At 38.2% G+C, this 21,866-nt stretch overlaps 1 protein-coding gene across 3 annotated transcripts; it reads right to left on the bottom strand.

The window, feature by feature from the left end:
* Positions 1-752: 752 nt before the first annotated feature.
* On the bottom strand, positions 753-19,617 carry CLT2 (CRT (chloroquine-resistance transporter)-like transporter 2). Of its 3 annotated transcripts, none has more exons than XM_079070604.1 (10): positions 18,961-19,616; positions 18,734-18,843; positions 18,405-18,442; positions 15,261-15,376; positions 14,688-14,787; positions 14,536-14,571; positions 14,397-14,447; positions 13,281-13,404; positions 12,621-12,746; positions 754-1,092 (listed from the first exon to the last, which is right to left on the bottom strand). In XM_079070604.1, exons 1-10 carry the CDS (start codon positions 19,359-19,361, stop codon positions 935-937), a joined length of 1,260 nt encoding a protein of 419 aa, XP_078926730.1. In that variant the 5' UTR covers positions 19,362-19,616; the 3' UTR covers positions 754-934. The 3 variants fall into 3 exon arrangements, with proteins under 3 accessions (XP_078926731.1, XP_078926730.1, XP_078926729.1); XM_079070603.1 differs by having other exon boundaries at positions 755-1,092; positions 18,734-18,879; positions 18,961-19,615; XM_079070605.1 differs by lacking the exon at positions 18,405-18,442 and having other exon boundaries at positions 753-1,092; positions 15,261-15,303; positions 18,734-18,879; positions 18,961-19,617.
* Between the last annotated feature and the right edge of the window lie 2,249 nt (positions 19,618-21,866).

The following is a 21,866-nucleotide window of genomic DNA, read 5'->3' on the forward strand; positions in this document are numbered from 1 at the left end:
ACTAAACCCTAAACCTAAACTTAAACCCTAAACCATTAACCCTAAACCATATTGTGTCGATCTTAAATTTACATCTTGAAGTATTAATCGTGATACCATTAACCGTAATCTTTATATAGTAAAACAATGTATGTTCAAGAGGTTTAGTACCTAAGCTTAGGTGGGTCTGTAATTTATATTCCCTTTTCCCTATATATATATTAATTTTCATGTATAGAGGGTTGTAAAAAATACAAAATTTTTTGTTTTTCTGTATTGACAAACTAGAAGTATACTATTACGTATAATTAAAGCTAATATTGTAAATTCGCAAAAGTTACCATGCGGGGGTGTGCAAACCACAATTCTTGAAACAATAGGGACTGAAGCAAAATATTGCACCTCAGAGATTATAATAGAAAAAACAATTTACATGAAAACAGAAATACTACACCAATATTGCCCGAGAAGAAAAAAAAAACAAAAATTGACATGATTTATGGATATTCAGATTGTTATCACTAGCCAACCAATCAGCTAGTAGGTCACAATTATGCAGCACGGGAAACACTATATGATAGTAGAAGGATTTAAATTTGTATATACTAACTGATTGCTTACATTAAATTAAAGTAAACACAACTCGTGGATGCCCTTCCTAAACCAAATGTTCCTAGTTCCTACAATCAGCCTAAACCCCAAAGAGATGATATTTCAAGATGGGATATTTCACCCAAGCAATAGCAATAGCATGCAGTAAAAAGATAATATCTGAATTTAGAGTTGTTGTTCTGAAATCGTGTATAGTAACATTAATGAAACAAAATTGTAGAGTACGTAATAAAAAAAAATATGCAGCAAAAGCATATGTATGTCTATTTTACCTCCCTAAGCTTTGTTATATTTCTAGACTATCATATTATAAAAGAAAAAACAAAACAGACATAGGTGAAAATCACATCAAATCAGGATCCTGCTTGCTATGTTGAGGTACGTTATATAAAATAAGACCCAACACAAGGATCACACTTCCAAATAGAAAGAAAGGACTCAATGTTACGCCTTCAGGTAGGTATGGCAACGGAAGGGAAAGTATGTAAATGGTTGTCGGCACTGAAAAATAACCAAATAAACTCCATCAGGTTAGGTTCAGTTCTACAAATAGAATATGCATAGATGCATTTTATTTTCAAAAAGATAATCATTATCATTAATGCCAATATTTTGAAACAAAAGTTTCCAAACCAAAACTAAAATTTGATGCTTTTATTTTTTCAACAAGTTCCACTTTTTGAGCGAAACAAAAAAGTTGCAACTTTTTGTTCCATTGAAAGTCAAACGTAGTACAACTTGTTCTATGTGTCCAGGGAAGTGAAGATTTTGGCACATGTTATATTAATTTGTTATTTTTTTATTATTTAAATGTCTAGTTTATCCCTAACGAAAGTAGCTAAAAGTTAGGTCTTGGGGTTGCTAGCCGGCCCTAGGTTTTTAGTATTTATATTTCCTTATTTTCCATTTTTTTAATCAAGCAAAATAAATGAAGTCATTTTCTCATTCTTCTCTCTATCTCAAGGTAACATTGTGTTACCCTAAGTAGGGATGACAAAAAACCCCATACCCGATGGGGAACCCGAAACTCGCACCCGTTTTGACTGTGGAATCCTCGAGTTGACCAGGAAAGGGAAATCCCCGAATAAAAAAGTGGGGATGGGGATACCCCTAATCCCCGACCCTGGACCCGTCCCCGATATATATATTAATATATAAAAATAATACAAAACATATATTCACATTACAATTTACAATACATAAAATTTAATCCAAGTAACATAACTCATTAGCAATTAGTTGGTTGAAATTATAACTTTTCTTTTTCTTTTATATAATTTAAACTCATGTGTAATTTTTTTCTATCTGGTTTATCTATTTTACCTCAAATATCACTATGATAATTTTTTTTACTTTATTTTTCATGTATTTATTTAAATTTAGTAGAAAATTATTTTATATTTTTTATGCAATCTATGAATATTTTTATATTTTTGTAAATTCTTTAAACTTATGCTGGTAAAATTGAAATTTAGAGTTTTTCTTTATGTAAAAGTTTTCATATTAAAAGAGTAAAAGAAATTCCCGATTCCCCGCTGGGGATCCCCAGTCCCCGTTGGGGGTGGGGATAGGGGTTTATTTATATTCCCCGATGGGGACGGGGATGGGGATGGGGATTGCTATAAGAATTCGGGGATGGGGATGGGGATTGGGGTCCCCTGTATTCCCCGCCCCTGTTGCCATCTCTAACCCTAAGTGCAAAATTCTAAATGGTATCGAAGCAGATTCGATTATGTCCTAACCAATACTTTTTCTTGATTCTTTCTTCTTTATTATCATCATGACTGGGATATGATTTAGAGAAATTCTTGGTGCCCTAATCAGCTAACAAAACATAGGAGAATCCACCTCACACCCAGCGAAATCCCAAATTACAACATTCTTCCCACCGGCTATAAACTGAATAGCCAAAACTAGAATCTTTTGTCACACTCTATCTTGATTTTCATAGGAAGAAAAGGAAAAGAAGAATACCTATTTCCTTCCAACTCAAAACCCTCAGCAGGATCTGCACCTCCTCAAAAGAAGATAAGTCGACCTTGGTGTGATCATTGCAAACGTCCCGGGAACACTAAAGAAACTTGTTGGAAGATTCATGGCATGCCTGCCGGCTAGAAACCTACCTAGTTCACGTACTAATATATATGGTAATTAGTGGAACTTTTGGAACCATTAACCAAGGAACTCGGTAAGTATTTCAAAGTAACCTTTGAAAACAAAGGGATAGCCACAGTTGCATTACACAACAAGGTAGTGGTTTCTCATCTTCATTTGAAACGAGTATATCAGCAGCAAAACCTTGGGTGGTTGATTATGGTATCACCAATCACATGACTGGAGATCGAAGCTCTTTCACTGAACTCCGGTGTCTAAAGGTAGAACCATTAGAGTTGCAACGGGATGAGACAAAAATGTTGTTGGCATTGGTACAATTTGATACGCCCCGAAGGTTTGGTAGGGTCTACCAAAGGCGACAATCAGATTGATATGGTGGAGATTGCCAGCTTACTTTATTTAGATTAATTATTTAAATAAGTTAGGATACGTTTTTTTATTAAATTAGGATTTATCTTTAAAGTATTGAGCAAGGTAGGTATTTGAGTTATTTTAGGATCCCAAGTAAAATACTATAAATATGGTACTCTATTGTTTGTTTTTGCTTTTATGCGATTAATAAAAGTCCCAGACTAGTTTGGAGTACCCTCTGTTACTCGAATCACAGGCCAATTCCGGGTCTTGCCTTCGGGTTTGGATCCAGAGTCTATCAATTGGTATCAGAGCGGTCGATTCTGATAACAATAACAACACCACCAAGATCTCTGCGCTGGAAGCTACAGTGTCGAAACTGGGGGAGGATTTTGAAGCTACCAGGAAGGAAAACGCCCAGCAGTTCAGCGACATCTTGAAGGCTATTGGGAATCTCACGACCACTGTGGAGGGACAGAAGTCAAACAAAGGACCTGCGTTTGAATTCGGATCATTCAATTTTGATGATGATGCATCGGGGTGGAAACCTCCCAAAAACAACGACAGGAACAAAGGAGCGGGGAGATTGGGTTGGGAATTTCGAAAACTCAAAGCACCAATTTTCGAAGGGGAAGATGTGTACGGTTGGATTTATCGGGTGGAACGCTTCTTCGAGGTTCAAGGGATTGACGAGAAGGACCAGTTAGTTAAGGGCGGCAGCAATCTGTTTGGACGGGTCGGCATTGTCATGGTATAGGTGGAATGAAGCGCGAACTCCGTCTGCTACATGGGCGGATCTAAAACAACTGCTGGAACGGTTCCAACCATCATAGGAGGGAAGTTTGTATGAACAATTTCTGACGATTCAGCAGGAAGGAACGGCTCACGATTACGTTTGTCTCTTTGAACGGTTAGCAGGACAGTTCACCGACATACCAGAAAAGGTTCTAGAAGGCAATTTCATCAAGGGGCTGAAGCCAGAATTACGTTCTACAGTTAGAATTATGGAACCTGAGAGCCTAGCCAGAGCCATGCGGATCGCTATAATGCTTGATGACAATAAAGCTACAAGAGGGGCTAAGACGGGAGGAGGCACAAACCCACAGCGAGGAAGTAACAACGGGCCAACACGTCAATCATACTCATCACCTGCGACAACCTCAACGATCACAGGTGACAAGAAGTACACCACTAGTTCTGGAAATCAATTTAAACGACTGACTGAGGCGGAATTTGCGGAGAAAAAAGCTAAAGGAATATGTTTCCGATGTGATGGGAAGTTCACACCGGGCTATCGTTGCCCCAGTAAAACTCTTCAAGTATTGATAGTTGACGGCGAGGAAGGCGAGAACGAGGAAGAAGAAGAAACCAAGCATGCACACCTCGACACAGTGGAGGTATCCCTCAACTCGGTTAGTGGTCTCACACCCCCACAAACAATGAAGATTAAAGGTGATATGGGTGGGGTGCAAGTGCTCGTGTTGATAAACAGCGGGGCCACCCACAACTTTATCTCAAAACAGGTGGTACGGGAGCTAGGTATGGAAATTTCAAATACCTGGTCGGTACGAGTAAGGCTCGGGAATGGCATGATGGAACAAAGTCGAGGAACATGTCTGGGGGTAGTCCTTAGCCTACCCGAGTTACAGATTATAGAAGATTTCTACCCGTTGGAGTTAGGAGGATCTGATGTGATTTTGGGTATTAAATGGTTACAGACTCTTGGTAATATGATAGTTAACTTGCGAGAGCTAAGAATGCAATTTTGGATGGGTGATCGTTGTATGACTATTCTGGGGGATCCTAGTCTCTCTAAAACACTAATATCTTGTAAAAGTTTGTTTAAAGAACTACAACAGGAAAAAGAAGGGTTTCTGGTACATTTAAGTCAAGCAGACATGACAGTCGAGGCACCTCCAACGATTCCATCAACTGTCCAGGCCGTCATTACAGAGTTCAAGGATGTTTTTAATATGCCGCCTGGGCTACCACCTCTTCGCAGCCATGAGCACAGTATCGTGCTCCAAACCGGTACAAACCCCATTAGTGTACGACCTTACCGTTACCCGCATGCTCAAAAAGATGAGATTAAGAAATTAGTGCACGAGATGTTGGAAGTAGGTGTGATCCAGCCAAGTACAAGTCCATTCTCTAGCCCGGTTTTATTAGTGAAGAAAAAAGATGGTAGTTGGCGTTTTTGTGTTGAGTATCGCGCCTTGAACAAAGTCACTGTTTTGGATAAATTTCCAATTCCGGTAATCGATGAACTCTTAGACGAACTTCATGGAGCCATCATATTCACAAAATTGGATCTCAAGACGGGCTACCATCAGATCCGGATGAAATTAGAAGATGTGCCAAAAACCGCATTCCGGACCCACGAAGGTCACTACGAGTTTCTAGTCATGCCCTTCGGCTTGACTAACGCCCCGGCAACTTTCCAGTCATTAATGAATAAGGTATACCAACCTTTCTTGCGACGCTTTGTATTAGTGTTTTTCGATGACATTTTAATTTATAGTAAGACCGAGACGGAACATGGACAACATCTACGACAAGAATTTGATTTATTGCGTGCAAATAAAAAAAATGTTCTTTCGCACAACGGCTGGAGTATTTAGGCCATATCATATCAAAGGAAGGAGTATTCGCTGACCCGGCTAAGATTACAGCGATGATGGATTGGCCGATCCCCACAACATTGCGGGAACTGCGCGGATTTTTAGGACTCACAGGTTATTACCGAAAGTTTGTAGAGGGGTATGGGAGAATAGCATGGCCACTAACCGAACAGTTGAAGAAAGACAATTTTTGTTGGAACTCCAAAGCCACATAAGCTTTCCGGAAATTGCAATTAGCAATGACTCGGGTACCGGTTCTTGCATTACCGGATTTTACTAAAGTTTTTGAAGTAGAGACGGACGCGTCGGGGTATGGAGTAGGGGCTGTTTTGATGCAGGAAAACCGACCTCTAGCCTTCTTTAGCCATGTTTTGGGAAGCCGTGCAAGACTCAAGTCAGTTTATGAGCGGGAATTAATGGCGGTAGTAATGGCCATCCAAAAGTGGCGTCCTTACCTAATAGGACGTAAGTTTGTGGTTCGTACGGATCAAAGGAGTTTGAAGTATCTCCTTGAACAACGCACGGTGACTGATGACCATCAAAAGTGGCTATCGAAGTTATTGGGGTACAATTTTGACATTGTGTACAAACCAGGTAAATGCAACAATGTTGCTGATGCATTATCTCGTAAAAATACCGTCCCAACATTTAATACGTTAACAACTACTAGTCGTTTTGATTGGAGTGACTTATGGAAGGCGTTAGATAACGAGCCAGACATACGGGCCGCTAAGCAGCGATTTTTTGATGAGGAAGATTTACCACCAGGTTACTAAGTTAAACATGACCGATTGCTTTTTAATGATCGCCTGGTGTTGCCGCGAGGGTCTCCGTGGATTCCAAAATTGTTCGCTGAGTTCCATGGAGGTGTTGTAGGAGGTCATTCCGGTTCGCATAAGACATATCAGAGGATGGCAAGAGAAGTTTATTGGGTAGGTATGAGGGGCGATGTCGCAAGATTGGTGGCAGAATGTGACGTGTGTCAACGGCACAAGTATTCAGCTATGGCACCAGCAGGGTTGTTGCAACCGCTGGAATTACCATCGTCGGTGTGGTCAGAGATAACCATGGACTTTATTGATGGGTTACCAAGGTCAGAAGGTTACACGGTCATTTTTGTCATAGTTGATCGACTCAGTAAATACGCACACTTTGTCCCATTGAAGCATCCGTACACGGCTGTAACTGTGGCTACGGCTTTCCTACGAGAGGTGGTCAATGTGACGTGTGTCAACGACACAAGTATTCAGCTATGGCACCAGCAGGGTTGTTGCAACCGCTGGAATTACCATCGTCGGTGTGGTCAGAGATAACCATGGACTTTATTGATGGGTTACCAAGGTCAGAAGGTTACACGGTCATTTTTGTCATAGTTGATCGACTCAGTAAATACGCACACTTTGTCCCATTGAAGCATCCGTACACGGCTGTAACTGTGGCTACGGCTTTCCTACGAGAGGTGGTCCGTTTACATGGAGTACCCGAGTCGATAGTGTCGGATCGTGATAAAGTTTTTCTGAGTCAATTCTGGAAGGAGTTGTTCCGTTTGCAAGGTACTACGTTAAAGCGCAGCACAGCTTATCACCCCCAAACGGACGGTCAGACTGAAGTCGTTAATCGTTGTCTTGAGACCTATTTACGTTGCTTTGTTAGTGACTCGCCAACTAAGTGGGTTAAATGGTTGTCTTGGGCGGAGTACTGGTATAATACTTCCTTTCATACATCGGCTCACACTACCCCATTTCGTATCTTATATGGTCGAGATCCTCCACAGTTGCTTTATTATGGAAGCTCCAGAACTCCAGTTAATGATGTGGATGTATATTTGGAGGGTCGGGATCAGATATTACAGGAATTGCGAGACCACCTGTTTCGAGCGCAACAGTTAATGAAGACTACTGTTGATCGTAGTCGGCGTGAGGTTGAATTTAATGTAGGTGACCGGGTATATCTGAAGTTAAAACCGTATCGACAACGTTCGGTAGCTCGTCGTCGCAATGAAAAGCTTGCTCCGCGTTATTTTGGGTCGTTTGCTGTTTTAGAAAGGATTGGTAAGGTAGCTTATCGCTTGAAGTTACCGGATAATGCTCGTATACATCCAGTTTTTCATGTGTCTCAATTGCGGAAAGCATTGGGTAATAGGGTCGTGGCTCCCATGCTACCTGTCACGTTGACAGACGAAATGGAAGTATTGTTATACCCGGAGCTTGTGGAGGGAGTTCGTGAGGGTACTGTTGGCCGTGAGGTTTTAATCCGTTGGAAGATGGCCGTGAGGTTTTAATCCGTTGGAAGAACTTACCTGGTTATGAAGCTACATGGGAACCGTGGGAGGCTTTGGACCATCAGTTTCCAGAATTCCACCTTGCGGACAAGGTGCGTGTTTGGGAGGGGAGTAATGATACGCCCCGAAGGTTTGGTAGGGTCTACCAAAGGCGACAATCAGATTGATATGGTGGAGATTGCCAGCTTACTTTATTTAGATTAATTATTTAAATAAGTTAGGATACGTTTTTTTATTAAATTAGGATTTATCTTTAAAGTATTGAGCAAGGTAGGTATTTGAGTTATTTTAGGATCCCTAGTAAATATGGTACTCTATTGTTTGTTTTTGCTTTTATGCGATTAATAAAAGTCCCAGACTAGTTTGGAGTACCCCTTGTTACTCGAATCACAGGCCAATTCCGGGTCTTGCCTTCGGGTTTGGATCCAGAGTCTATCAATTGGTATCAGAGCGGTCGATTCTGATAACAATGACAAACAACACCACCAAGATCTCTGCGCTGGAAGCTACAGTGTCGAAACTGGGGGAGGATTTTGAAGCTACCAGGAAGGAAAACGCCCAGCAGTTCAGCGACATCTTGAAGGCTATTGGGAATCTCACGACCACTGTGGAGGGACAGAAGTCAAACAAAGGACCTGCGTTTGAATTCGGATCATTCAATTTTGATGATGATGCATCGGGGTGGAAACCTCCCAAAAACAACGACAGGAACAAAGGAGCGGGGAGATTGGGTTGGGAATTTCGAAAACTCAAAGCACCAATTTTCGAAGGGGAAGATGTGTACGGTTGGATTTATCGGGTGGAACGCTTCTTCGAAGTTCAACGGATTGACGAGAAGGACCAGTTAGTTAAGGGCGGCAGCAATCTGTTTGGACGGGTCGGCATTGTCATGGTACAGGTGGAATGAAGCGCGAACTCCGTCTGCTACATGGGCGGATCTAAAACAACTGCTGGAACGGTTCCAACCATCATAGGAGGGAAGTTTGTATGAACAATTTCTGACGATTCAACAGGAAGGAACGGCTCGCGATTACGTTTGTCTCTTTGAACGGTTAGCAGGACAGTTGACCGACATACCAGAAAAGGTTCTAGAAGGCAATTTCATCAAGGGGCTGAAGCCAGAATTACGTTCTACAGTTAGAATTATGGAACCTGAGAGCCTAGCCAGAGCTATGCGGATCGCTATAATGCTTGATGACAATAAAGCTACAAGAGGGGCTAAGACGGGAGGAGGCACAAACCCACAGCGAGGAAGTAACAACGGGCCAACACGTCAATCATACTCATCACCTGCGACAACCTCAACGATCACAGGTGACAAGAAGTACACCACTAGTTCTGGAAATCAATTTAAACGACTGACTGAGGCGGAATTTGCGGAGAAAAAAGCTAAAGGAATATGTTTCCGATATGATGGGAAGTTCACACCGGGCCATCGTTGCCCCAGTAAAACTCTTCAAGTATTGATAGTTGACGGCGAGGAAGGCGAGAACGAGGAAGAAGAAGAAACCGAGCATGCACACCTCGACACAGTGGAGGTATCCCTCAACTCGGTTAGTGGTCTCACACCCCCACAAACAATGAAGATTAAAGGTGATATGGGTGGGGTGCAAGTGCTCGTGTTGATAAACAGCGGGGCCACCCACAACTTTATCTCAAAACAGGTGGTACGGGAGCTAGGTATGGAAATTTCAAATACCGGGTCGGTACGAGTAAGGCTCGGGAATGGCATGATGGAACAAAGTCGAGGAACATGTCTGGGGGTAGTCCTTAGCCTACCCGAGTTATAGATTATAGAAGATTTCTACCCGTTGGAGTTAGGAGGATCTGATGTGATTTTGGGTATTAAATGGTTACAGACTCTTGGTAATATGATAGTTAACTTGCGAGAGCTAAGAATGCAATTTTGGATGGGTGATCGTTGTGTGACTATTCTGGGGGATCCTAGTCTCTCTAAAACACTAATATCTTGTAAAAGTTTGTTTAAAGAACTACAACAGGAAAAAGAAGGGTTTCTGGTACATTTAAGTCAAGCAGACATGACAGTCGAGGCACCTCCAACGATTCCATCAACTGTCCAGGCCGTCATTACAGAGTCTATCACAATTGTCATATAGGAAGATTGTTTGTAACCATACACGAATATATCCACACTGGTTTTCCTATTGAAAGACAAGTATGAAGTTTAGATCAATTTTTCAGCAATTTCATAAAATGGTCCAAAATCAATTTGCAACCAGAACTCGGGTCCTCTCGGGTCCTCAAATCTAATAACGCAAAAGAATACTTTGACTCATCCCAACTGCTTAAATCAACATGGAATTGTTCACATTACCACTTGTGTCAATACCCCGCAACAAAATGACCAAATGCCCTCGATCACCTTTTTTTTCAAGTTTTGTCCCAAATTATTTCTATGGAGAAGCAATTTTAACTGTTGCGTACCAAATTCCCTCTCAAGTTATTGGGTTCAAACCCCCATACCAGAAACTTCGGTCCTTCCCTCACATTCGAACTCTGTCAAAAGTCTCAAAATCTTTGGTTGCACTTCATTTGTTCATAACCATCAGCCCAATCATAACAAAATGGACCCTAGATCGATCAAGTGTGTTCTAGGATATTCCCCAAACCAGTGTGGATATAAATGTTATTCCCCATCCTCCATAAAATGTTCACTTAATGGATGTCACCTTCTTTGAAGAACCCTACTATTCAGAGAACTCTGTGGAATATCAATTTTTGGTGTTATCCGAATCAAAACCCTTCCAAGTCAAGCCATGACACATAGATACATTCTTCAACACCTATGCCTGTTTTCCAATCCATCAGAAAAAGATAAGAACAAAGATGCTCAAAATGACTACATTGTCTATACGAGACGCCGGAAGCAACCTATGGTGGTAGAGCTAGTCACGACTGATGCACACAATCATGAATGATGAATCATCCCCAGATTTACAAGGTAATATCCAAATCTCAAACCTCTGGTTTGTATGTTCATCCTGATGATTTCGACTTGAATGTTCCAATTGCTTTACATTTACACAAGGGGAAAGGGAGGAGTTGTACTGCACACCCAATAAGTAACTTTGTTTCATATGATAAACTATCACCAAAATACAAGGTGTTTCCGTGCAAAAGGCTATACACGAGCAAACTTATGAAATTGATTATATAGAGACTTTTGCACATGTAGCTAAATTAAATTCCATTCGATTTTTACTCTCGCTTGCTACAAATCTTGATTAGCCATTGTATTAACTCCATGTAAAGAAGTCATTCTTAAATGGAGAATTAGAAGAGGAAGTCTACATGAGGTTTAGAATCACAAGAAAATAAAGGAGTGGTGTGTAAGCTAAGGAAGTCCATGTATGTGCTAAAACAATCACCACGAGCTTGGTTTGAACGACCGACTCAAGTGAATAAGAGTTATAGATTTATTCAGGGGCAAGCAAATCACACGATGTTTGCGATAGATAGATAGATAGGTCGCAATCATGATTGTCTTTGTCGATGCCATCATTAAAACCGATAATTACAAGCACATCGATGAGCTGAAACTGGTCTTGGGAAGGGAGTTCAAAATCAAAGATCTGGGCCAAATTAGATATTTTCTGACAATGGCTCTGACACAACAAAAATACACCTTAGACCTTTTGCTAGTTAGGGTGTAAGCAAGCTAGCATACCAATTGAGCCTGGAAAAAAATCCTGAACAGAAAATAGAGAAGAGTTGGCGGACAATGGTAGATATTGGAAATTGGTTGGAAAATTGATCTACCTTGCACATACGAGACCAGACATTGGGTTTGCAGATTCATGAATGCTCCAACAACACAACATATGGAAGCAGTTTTCTAGATACTCCGTTACTTAAAAAAGAATCCAGGATCTGGATTGTTCTTCAAAAAGACTACTGAGTGGGAAGTTAAAGTGTATACCAATGCTGATCAACTATTGGATATTGTACCTTTTGTATAGGTAAATCTTGTCACCTAGCGAAGCAAAAAGAAATCAGTCATAGCTGGAGGCCGAATACCATGCAATGTGTCAAGGAATCTGTGTGAGAATTTGACTCGGAAGGATACTTAAGGAACTTAAGATTCCAAACAGCACGAAAATGACCCTTTTGCGACAATAATGTTGTCATTGAGATAGCTAAAAACTCGGTACATCATCATAGAACCAAACACGTGGAGCTCCATCGTCACTTCATCAAAGAAAAGCTTGGAACTGGTATACACTTATGTTCCTTCAAACTTCCAGATTGTTGACATTCTTAGGGCCTTCCGAAGAATAAATTTGATAGTATGAAGAGCAAGTTGGATATGATTGACATTAATACCTACCTTTAGGGGAAGTGAAGATTGTATGTAACACACTTTATTTTAATTTGTTCTCTTTTTTATTATTTAAATGTCTAGTTTAAATAATAAAAAAGAAAGTAGCTAAAAATTAGGTCTTGAGGTTGCTAGCCGGCCCTAGGTTTTTTAGTATTTATATTTCCTCCTGTTTTGTTTTTTTAATCAAGTAAAATAAATCAATTCGTTTTCTCGTTCTTCTTTCTATCTCAATCTCACGGTAACATTCAGAATTCTAAGGAAAGAAACCTATTTCTTCTGTTTGCAAGAGAGAGAGAGAGAGAGAGAGAGAGAGAGAGACCTGATAGCACAATTGCTAGTGAAGAAACGACAGCAGAAGAAATTTTGACGAGGTTGAGAACCGATATGTTGAAAGCAATATTGTTGAGTATGTAGAGTAATGGTAACAGTGGTGAACCCTCGCAACCTGAAACCAACAATCATGTAAATAAATGATGTTTAAAGCTTATTTGAGAAAATGAAAGGAAAAAATAGAAGAGGGTGAATCTGTTAACAGATTGGGGATAGCCTCATTCCTTAGTTTGTCCATTAAGTGATTCATTGTTACTCTTACCGTTACTTTTACTATAAGTCTTAGGTGGTGTTTCGTTTTAACTTAATGAACTCAATATATATACATACACACACACACACACTTAATGAATAAAAATGAATAAATAAAGACTAAACATGGAAAGCAGGTAGGGGGAGGGACGTGACACTTTCCACAATTGCCCTAGTCTTCTTATGATCAAATCACAGATTTCTCATACCTAATGATATCTCTATTATCTCTCCAACTTTCATCCCTCATCCTCCCAAAATCATGTGTGTTTTGAATGTATTCTTATCCATTCAGGACTTGATAGTAAAAAAGCCAGGGCCTTAGTGTTGCTTCATAGCATACTTTCTAGAGTAAGATCCCTTTTGCATTTATTTGCACAAATTTTAAGAATATCACCTGATGAACTAGCGCCGATGTTGAGAAAGCAACCAGCTCCAGTCTTTATGTATGAAGGAAGCTCGTGAAGTGGTATGCCTTTCAGATTTGATAACAAGGGAAGAAACAAAAGCACAAAAAGAGCCTACAAATAAATCATCATCAGCAAAAATAATTTGATATGTTCCCCCCATCAGACTATGTGTAGTCTGTTACACGGGACTACTGGACAAGCTTTATAGAGTTATTCTCGATGTTTTTTCACAGACAGGAAATTGAAAGTGAGTCCCTGTCCCACCTTCTTTCACTTTTTTGGTGGGACAAAAAAAAAATTGTTATATTTGTCCCATTGACCTAAATGCAGTAGAACCTGTTCACTCTTGTCCAGAGTAACAAACAACACAAACAAACAGGGCCTCAATGCCCTACAACATACGTAAATTAATTAATGACTGATTCATTATAAAATCAGCTTTCAATGTACTCAATACAAGAAATGCAAAGATATGAATTGTCATTAATATTGGGTTATTAACTTTTTAGTAAGCTTCTTTTTGCAAATAAAAGGCTCTTGGGAAAATGCAAAAAGAACATTACACTTGATTGGCATAAATGAGTGATTTCTAGACAAAGACTCTTAGGGGCATTTGGTTTGCAAAATGTTTTTGAAAGGATGGATTCTGTCAAATGAAGATATTATAATCTGCCACGTGTTTGGTTGGTAAGGAATCCAATTCCATTTCGTTGGCGTTTTAGGTTTAATTTGTAAATAGTTTAAAAGAATTATACCATTAGACGACCAAAATACCCTTTATTGGTTTTTTTTGCAATTTTGTTCTTGTTTTATAAAAAACATTTCTGAAGATGACATAGAGAGACTCTTATTCTTGTCTTTATACTTTGAAAATAAATACATACAAGAACCAGCCATCCGTGCAACTCTGGTGTGTGTTATTTTTGGCTTTCACACCAAGAACAATGGTTAGTTTGTATCAAGATTCGAGAAGCCTTTGAATGATGGGTAATAAAGCTGGTTAATTTTAGTATATTTAGATAAGTGAACGCGTACGGAAATATACAGAATGCTGATATGGTTGATTTCTGTTTGTAAGGCGGTATTTAATTTTAAGTAAGTACCTGGAACCCTGAACCAAATGAATTAACAACAAATATATCGAGCAACTTCCCCTGTAGAAATCAAAATGGAATGTGAAATACATAATAAGCAAACAAGCAATAATAATATGTTTCTTCAAACAAGGGGAAACGATTGTACCTTTAGACGGGTAACAGCATCAATAAAAACATACTCCTGCCCATTGCCCAAACAACAATCTAAAGTTAATTACCATTTTCATATGATATATATATATATATATATATATATATATATATATATATATATATATATATATATTATTACCTTACCTTAATAATGGTTGCACCAGCCTGGAATGCACTTGATACTACCATCATTATTGGCCACAGCATCCCAACTCCCGATAGCATTTGACCACTTTCTGATCCGCTATTGTCAAAGTCATATGCTATTTTTAGTTTTCAAACTACAGACATATATATACACATAAAAGTCCAAAGACCTCGTGTGTGTGTGTATGTGTTACTCAGGACATGACATGACATGACTGATGGTCTTATACTGTGTGTTTGGACTGAGACTCGGTTTAAAAGACGTGAATACCCTCTCCTCATCATCAAAAATAACCCTAGAGATCAGCTTGTCCGGTTTTGTCTAGTCTTCTTCTGGTTTCCATGTAACAAATGTAGCCTAATAAATTAAGTTTCAAAGTTGAAGATGGATAAAGGGCATGGAATAATGACGCAACAACTCTGAACATGCTATCAATTCCAGCATATGAAAATACAGTGGAAATATGCTATGCAATCATTCCATTATTTTGATGATTACTTCTAACTTGTGAACAAACAGATAAAAACCACCAAAAAATCGTTGGTTCTAGAAATAAAAAATTATGATACCTTGCAATAGCTGTAACCACTCCAGCAGCAACAAGTAGACATCCTGCAATTTTATTCCATGAGTACCTTCTTCCTAAAAGTAGAGCAGAAAAACCCAGCTGCCACAACAAAAACGTCTGCAACAACACAAGCTTAGGCCTTGTTACGTTATATTTCTCATCAAGTGTTATCTGGATAAATGATGTTTACAAAATATTCGAGAATATGACAGCACACTGTCACTAGGTAGGGCAAATGGAAGGAAAAAATAAATATGTAAAAAGTTGGGACTTAATGGAGGAAAGCCTTATTCCATATCCACTGCATTAAGTCAAAAAGAAACACTCAAATATAGCTTAGCAGATTGGATTAAGTCGCGTGATAAGCCCCCACATTTCTGTTATCTTTTTGGCCAGGGGTAGAATGGTCTTTTTGGTATTATGATTGTTATTGGCTGTTTTGTTATGTTAGGAGCACTATCCTTGTCCCTTGTTTGTTTGAGGGACCACTCCTTTTGGAGTATCTTTCCTTGGTCATGTCTAGTATATATACCCTTCAGGGGTTATTGTTTAGGTAGCTAATAATTGATTTGTAAAGAACTTTATTCTTCTTTTGGAGAGTCCATTCCTCTCGAATGAATGGGAATTCTATCCTAATTTTCTGGTATTATTGAGTGTTTTGTTGCTTGGAATCTGTTAGAATGCCTGGGGTATATGATAGATTCAACAAGGATCTATCAAATGGTATCAGAGCTGTTGATGCTGGGGAAGAAATGATAGCAAGGAGGATAATCCAAACAGATCTGCTAGAGATGGCGAAGCTAATGGAGATGCATCGTCAGAATCAGATAAAGAGAGAAGAAGAGACAGAAGCTAAAATAGCACAAATGAAAAAATACTACTACTCAGAGGAAGGGATGGAGGCTGAGAAGGCGAAATGGAGACAAATTTATTACTCAACCTTGAAGGAGAAGGAGAAAGTAGTCCATGAAGAGGAGGAAGAGGAATTTAGTGGAAGTTGCTGAGTTGGAATCGGATGATGAAGAAGAATCATTGGAAGTTACTGAGTGGGAATCGGAACCTGTGATGGAACATCAGATTCCACCATCACTGCAGTCGGCTCCACAGCTTTCTCCACCACCTTCACCACCGCTGTTTACACCAGCTATAAGGTTCGAGAACAGCAGCATGGCGGCGACATTGAATACAAGAGGCATAAATCGGTATGATAGAAGGAGAGAGATGCACTTGATCGATAGCTACAGACCGCCGCCGCCGACGCCACCACCACCACTGTCGGGAATTCAATCAAAGAGGAAAGGAACGATTGATTCAATGCCAGACCAAGCGGGAAAGAACCAGTACGAGCAGCGATCAACCCTTTTCCGGTTAACGGAGGACCAACGGCGCTTCAGTAAGAAAACGGCTCCGTTAGTCTATGCACAGAAGGAAGAGATTTTAGGGTTTTACAAAATTGGGCTTCAAAGAGATAATTGGGCTGTGATCAACATTTTGGGCTCACAAAAAGCTGCTCGGACTTTATACTCGATGGGTAACGTTTTTAACTCAAGCCCAAGTGTAATTAAATCAGCTACGACGTTGATTATGAGGATCAAAAAGAAATTAAACCCACTTGCTTTTGGTTTACCTTTCATTTTTGCCACTACACAAGAACGGGGGTACAATAGGAATATATTCATCTTTTCACCTTGAGGACAAGGTGAAAGTTTGGGCCGTGGGTATTGATAAGCCCCTACATTTCTGTTATCTTTTTGGCCAGGGGTAGAATGGTCTTTTTGGTATTATGATTGTTATTGGCTGTTTTGTTATGTTAGGAGCACTATCCTTGTCCCTTGTTTGTTTGAGGGACCACTCCTTTTGGAGTATCTTTCCTTGGTCATGTCTAGTATATATACCCTTCAGGGGTTATTGTTTAGGTAGCTAATAATTGATTTGTAAAGAACTTTGTTCTTCTTTTGGAGAGTCCATTCCTCTCGAATGAATGGGAATTCTATCCTAATTTTCTGGTATTATTGAGTGTTTTGTTGCTTGGAATCTGTTAGAATGCCTGGGGTATATGATAGATTCAACAAGGATCTATCATCGCGTTTGTCCCCTTTCAGTCTGCTAATTCAAAAAGAAATACAACACCTAAGAGATACTATGCACGCATCTTATTCCCGATGTGAATGGTTACACAAATAAAACTTAACTTGCCAAGAATCTAAAAGTTGCCTTAGACCATATACTGCATTGCATGGCTTATTAGATAGTAAAACTAAAAATATGAGGGATTCTTTAATCATATACATAAATCACAAGTAGTGAAACCATTTGATACCGATACACTGACGCCACCCACCACCACCGATCATTTTTTCAACAAGACTTTAAAAAACAAACAATTTTTTTTTTATGAAGACTAAAGACATGATGGACATTTTACCTCTTCAAAAACAAAGTAACAACACCACCTTAGTGTCATCAAGCATTTCAGGAAATTTAGATTTACTGATATGAGTACCAAAAAGGATTTAGGCTATCTCCAATACGAGTTACGAGGTACAAAGTGCACGCTTGTATAATCTTGTTTGAACCGGACACGGACCAAGGAGTCACAGCCCCTGAAGGTTAATGTTTAAAACTGCTGTAGTGTCACTGTCAACCACCACTTACTGCTATTATTGATGTTTATCCATTTGGATGGAAACGTTGGTATATATACATAATCTTCTCCCTCCCTCAATCTGAAATCTGAACAAACAAGCCTTACACGAATTTAGTGATTTACTTCACGTTACGTTACGTTCTGTGTGTATGCCTGTGCCGGCTAAACTCTAAGTTGTATTTGAAGGTGACACCCAAACATTAAAAGGTCAAAATACTACTTACGGAGAGTGTCTAACACGATCCAATTTGATATCCAGGTTTTGATCATCACTACACAAATTCCCCAACAAACAACTCATCTTTTTATTATAATAAAATTCCATTAAGCCTGGACAACAGACAAAGGGGAACTGGAAGGAAAAAAGCCTCCTTTTTCTGAGTTTCTCTTTAAGAATTTTACCATATACATAACATAACTAGCTGATAGGTCATAGGTCATAACATTAAGTCAAACAAAAGACAGCACAAGATTTCTTCAGAAACTGACAGACAGTACCTGATTCAATATTGGTATAGCTGGTCCAGGGAGCATGGCTGTAAAAGATACATTCAGATTTCAGTTAACCAAACAAATACTGATTGATTGGTTTCGTTTCCCACAGTATCCTTAACCAGACAGTCAGATTTGGTTGATGGACAACATTTAGTCCATTTAACTATCCATCAGTATCTAATATCTGTATGGCTGGTTTTTTACAACCATTTCAAGGAAATCAGTATTTCCCCTACCAAGTCCTAACTTTTTACTAGACCAAATGCATATTTACTATCAAATACTTTGCAAGGGTAACACTTTTTAGCCAAAGAAGAAACCAATAATAATACCTGCAGCGTACATCCCAGCAACAACTCCTAGGGCTTCTAGCATACCGATTACCGCAAACCGCCATTTTGGAAGGATCATCATCTCGTCCGTTACAATTCCAGCACGATGCCTTATATACAGTATAGAAAAATAAATTGCCACATACCTACATTAAACAGAAGATAACATTTGCAACCAGATTGACTGATGTTAGGAATCTTTCTGTAACAAAGAAAAAAGAAATTACCCGAAAGTGTTGACTTGAGCTAAAAAGAAGGGGTACTCCTTCATAGGCACGAGAGCAAGTTTATAGAGCACGCGATTCCCAACAGCTAACACTAGGGTAACTGCAGACCAAAAAATAATTCTACCGTTTGAATTTGATGGAACTTGTGATTGTGAACTCTTGACCGAAGATCGAACCACAAATTTAGAGTCTGATTGGTGTCGAGTTGGAACCATCTTTCTGTAACTGAAGTCGGATCCATATGCATTGCCATTGACCCAGCGTAAGCGCATTGGAGAATAAAGATGAAAAGATGATAACGATGATGGATTTCTAGGGTTTTGGAGAAGATAATTTGGGATGTCAAGTTTTGATGCATTGTTGAGCTTCAAAGTGATATTAGGGTTGAATAAAATCGCCATTGATTTGAAGTGTAGAGGAAGAACATTCACCTACTTTGTTGTTTTATAGATTCTGTTTGCTATATTTCTATCCAGAGAAATTCACGCTTGTTTTCAACGTGAATGAAAACGTGTAATGCTTCTGCCAGTAACACGTGGCCGCAGAGTGTGATATTTTTAAGTACGGTGTTCATCGGAATACCTTCCGGTTTTGGGTAGTTTCATTTTGAATTTTTTTTGGTAAGGTTAAACGGACTGGTGCGACATTGTCGCACTAAAATTTCAATGAAAAAGTTTCGGTTTTGGGTAGTTGAGGTTAGACATTTCGAATCTATATTTATATTTATATATATTTATAAAAGAATCATTTTTCTTTTCACCTCATTAATTTGAAACTTTCGTGACTTTTTAATTTCTTTACAATAATATTATAAATAAATTAAATAATGTTCTATAAACAAGAAATTGTAATTTATTACAATGTTTTCATCCCACATCGATGGTGAGAGTAAACAAGAGAACATTTCCTCTTCTATAAATAGGAAAGGTTGTGAAATGTTTTAAATAGACCAAACCATGAGAATTTCTTTATGCCTAACTTTGTAAGATTTTGAGGGTATTATTTGATGAGATTGTCTAGATTGGCAAAAGTCCAAAACCATGATAGAGGAAATGGATATCATTGCTAACCAACACATCAAACGGTAAGCTTAACTTTTCTAAACTAACCATCTACAGGAAAATCATTAAAATTTTGTTTTTGCAACCTGTTTTCTCCTTCTCGTACAAATGGTGATGTTTTTCCTTTGTGAGAAATTCTAACATATCAAATGCTTAGATTTTATTTGAGTAACAAATGCTTTGAATTCCATCACAAAATTTATTTTTCAATTTTAATATGTTAGCTTTTTTTAAGTGAAAATTCACTCGATTGTTAGCACTTAGCATACATCAAAGATGGATTGTTTCAGCTTCTTTGCAGATAATGGGACCAACCACAAAATATTATTTTCCGTTTCACTTTTAATTAAGAAAAACATTATGGTTAGAAATTTTGATATCTCATTGATAAATTCAATGGCAATTGTTTTAAGCCCTTACAAAAGTTATTACACCCATGAGTTTTTGTCGTGACTATATTCAAACCAAAATACCTAAATTAACCATATATTATATCGTTTGACCAAATTAAGTCTTAAGTTGAACTGTTATCCACAATATTTATTTTCTTATTTTTTATAAAATATTGATATAACTCATAATAAAATTTAATATCACTCAATGAAAATTAACATTTTCTTAGCTCATTTAATGATAAAAAAACAAAGTAAAAAATTTAAACTACCTCAAAATCTTATTAATATTGTTATCTTTCTGATTTTACGAATCCTATTAAATTTAAATAATCAAAATAAAATGACTGCTTTATTCTGATTCTTCAATTTTATACATTTTATTTAAATTATATGTTTCTAACATATTGATTATGATATTTTTGATGGGTTTTACATGCACTAACGCGGATAAATCATTATACACTTAAGGGTACATGCAACCTATTAGATCTAGCCATAACACTATTAAAGTAACATTCTATTGAACAACAAGAACCCTATAAGCCCTAGTTATTTTCGAAATTAATAAACAAGTTAGGGATTACATACCTTTTTGATTGTTATAGTAAACAATCCACCCTATCGTACTTGAAATACTCTTGGAAGCAAGCACCAAAAATCTCGTGCCTCTGATGGTTCACACTCAAACCCTAACAACCAAGGAGACTTGAAGAGAGAGGAGATGATAAGGTAATTTTCGACTATCCTTCTAAAGGAATGATTAGTCGAAAATATGAAGACAATAGGTCCTATTTATAGCTGATAAGAAAACCTTAGATAACCATTACTTGATTAAAATAATAATATCTTAAATCAGGTAATTATTTGGTTTCCTAATTTTCTCCAATGGATACTCTAGAACCCTAAAGTTCCCTCCAAACCATCCACCTCTTGCGGAAGGTTCTTGAATGTCTTTTCTTCAACTATTGAACAATTACAGCTTAGGTCCTTGCATTTTTAATTAATCCAATTAATCCTAAATCTAATTCTAATTAGTTTCTGGTTAATTCTTAATTAAAAGATACCATTTCTAATTAATATATTATTCTCATAATATATTAACAAATCATTTATTGATATTTATTAATTTTATAATAAATCAATAAATCAGTCTCTCTATCCAAAAGTTATCCTATTCAATTATCAGGTTTGAGGGCAGCCGAAAAGGGTTTTGTCAATAGTTTAAGTATATACCAATTTAGTTATTGGCTTAGACATCTAATCCAACAATTTTCACTTTGATTCTTTTTGGGTGGTAATTACAGGTAGACTTTTACATTGATAACAATATATTTTGTGGTATGTTTCATCAACATCATCTGATTCTTCTTACACACTCTTTCTCTTTATCCTTCTTTATTAAAGTTATTGTCTCTTTTCTTTTCTTTTCTTAAATTTAATATATCACATT

The sequence above is a fragment of the Lactuca virosa genome, chromosome 9 (assembly GCF_052849685.1).
Source record: "Lactuca virosa cultivar CGN04683 chromosome 9, Lactuca_virosa_CGN04683_v6, whole genome shotgun sequence".
In the NCBI taxonomy this organism is placed as follows: domain Eukaryota; kingdom Viridiplantae; phylum Streptophyta; class Magnoliopsida; order Asterales; family Asteraceae; genus Lactuca; species Lactuca virosa.

What these genes read in the sequence shown, in the direction of transcription:
- CLT2 (XM_079070603.1), bottom strand. Translation starts at nt 19,361, where the DNA reads ATGGCGATTTTATTCAACCCTAATATCACTTTGAAGCTCAACAATGCA. An exon ending in GCTCAAGTCAACACTTTCGG is followed by an intron (nt 18,880 to 18,960) that starts GTAATTTCTTTT and finishes TGTTTAATGTAG; the next exon opens with GTATGTGGCAATTTATTTTT. An exon ending in ACTAGCAATTGTGCTATCAG is followed by an intron (nt 1,093 to 12,620) that starts GTCTCTCTCTCT and finishes GTTATTTTTCAG; the next exon opens with TGCCGACAACCATTTACATA.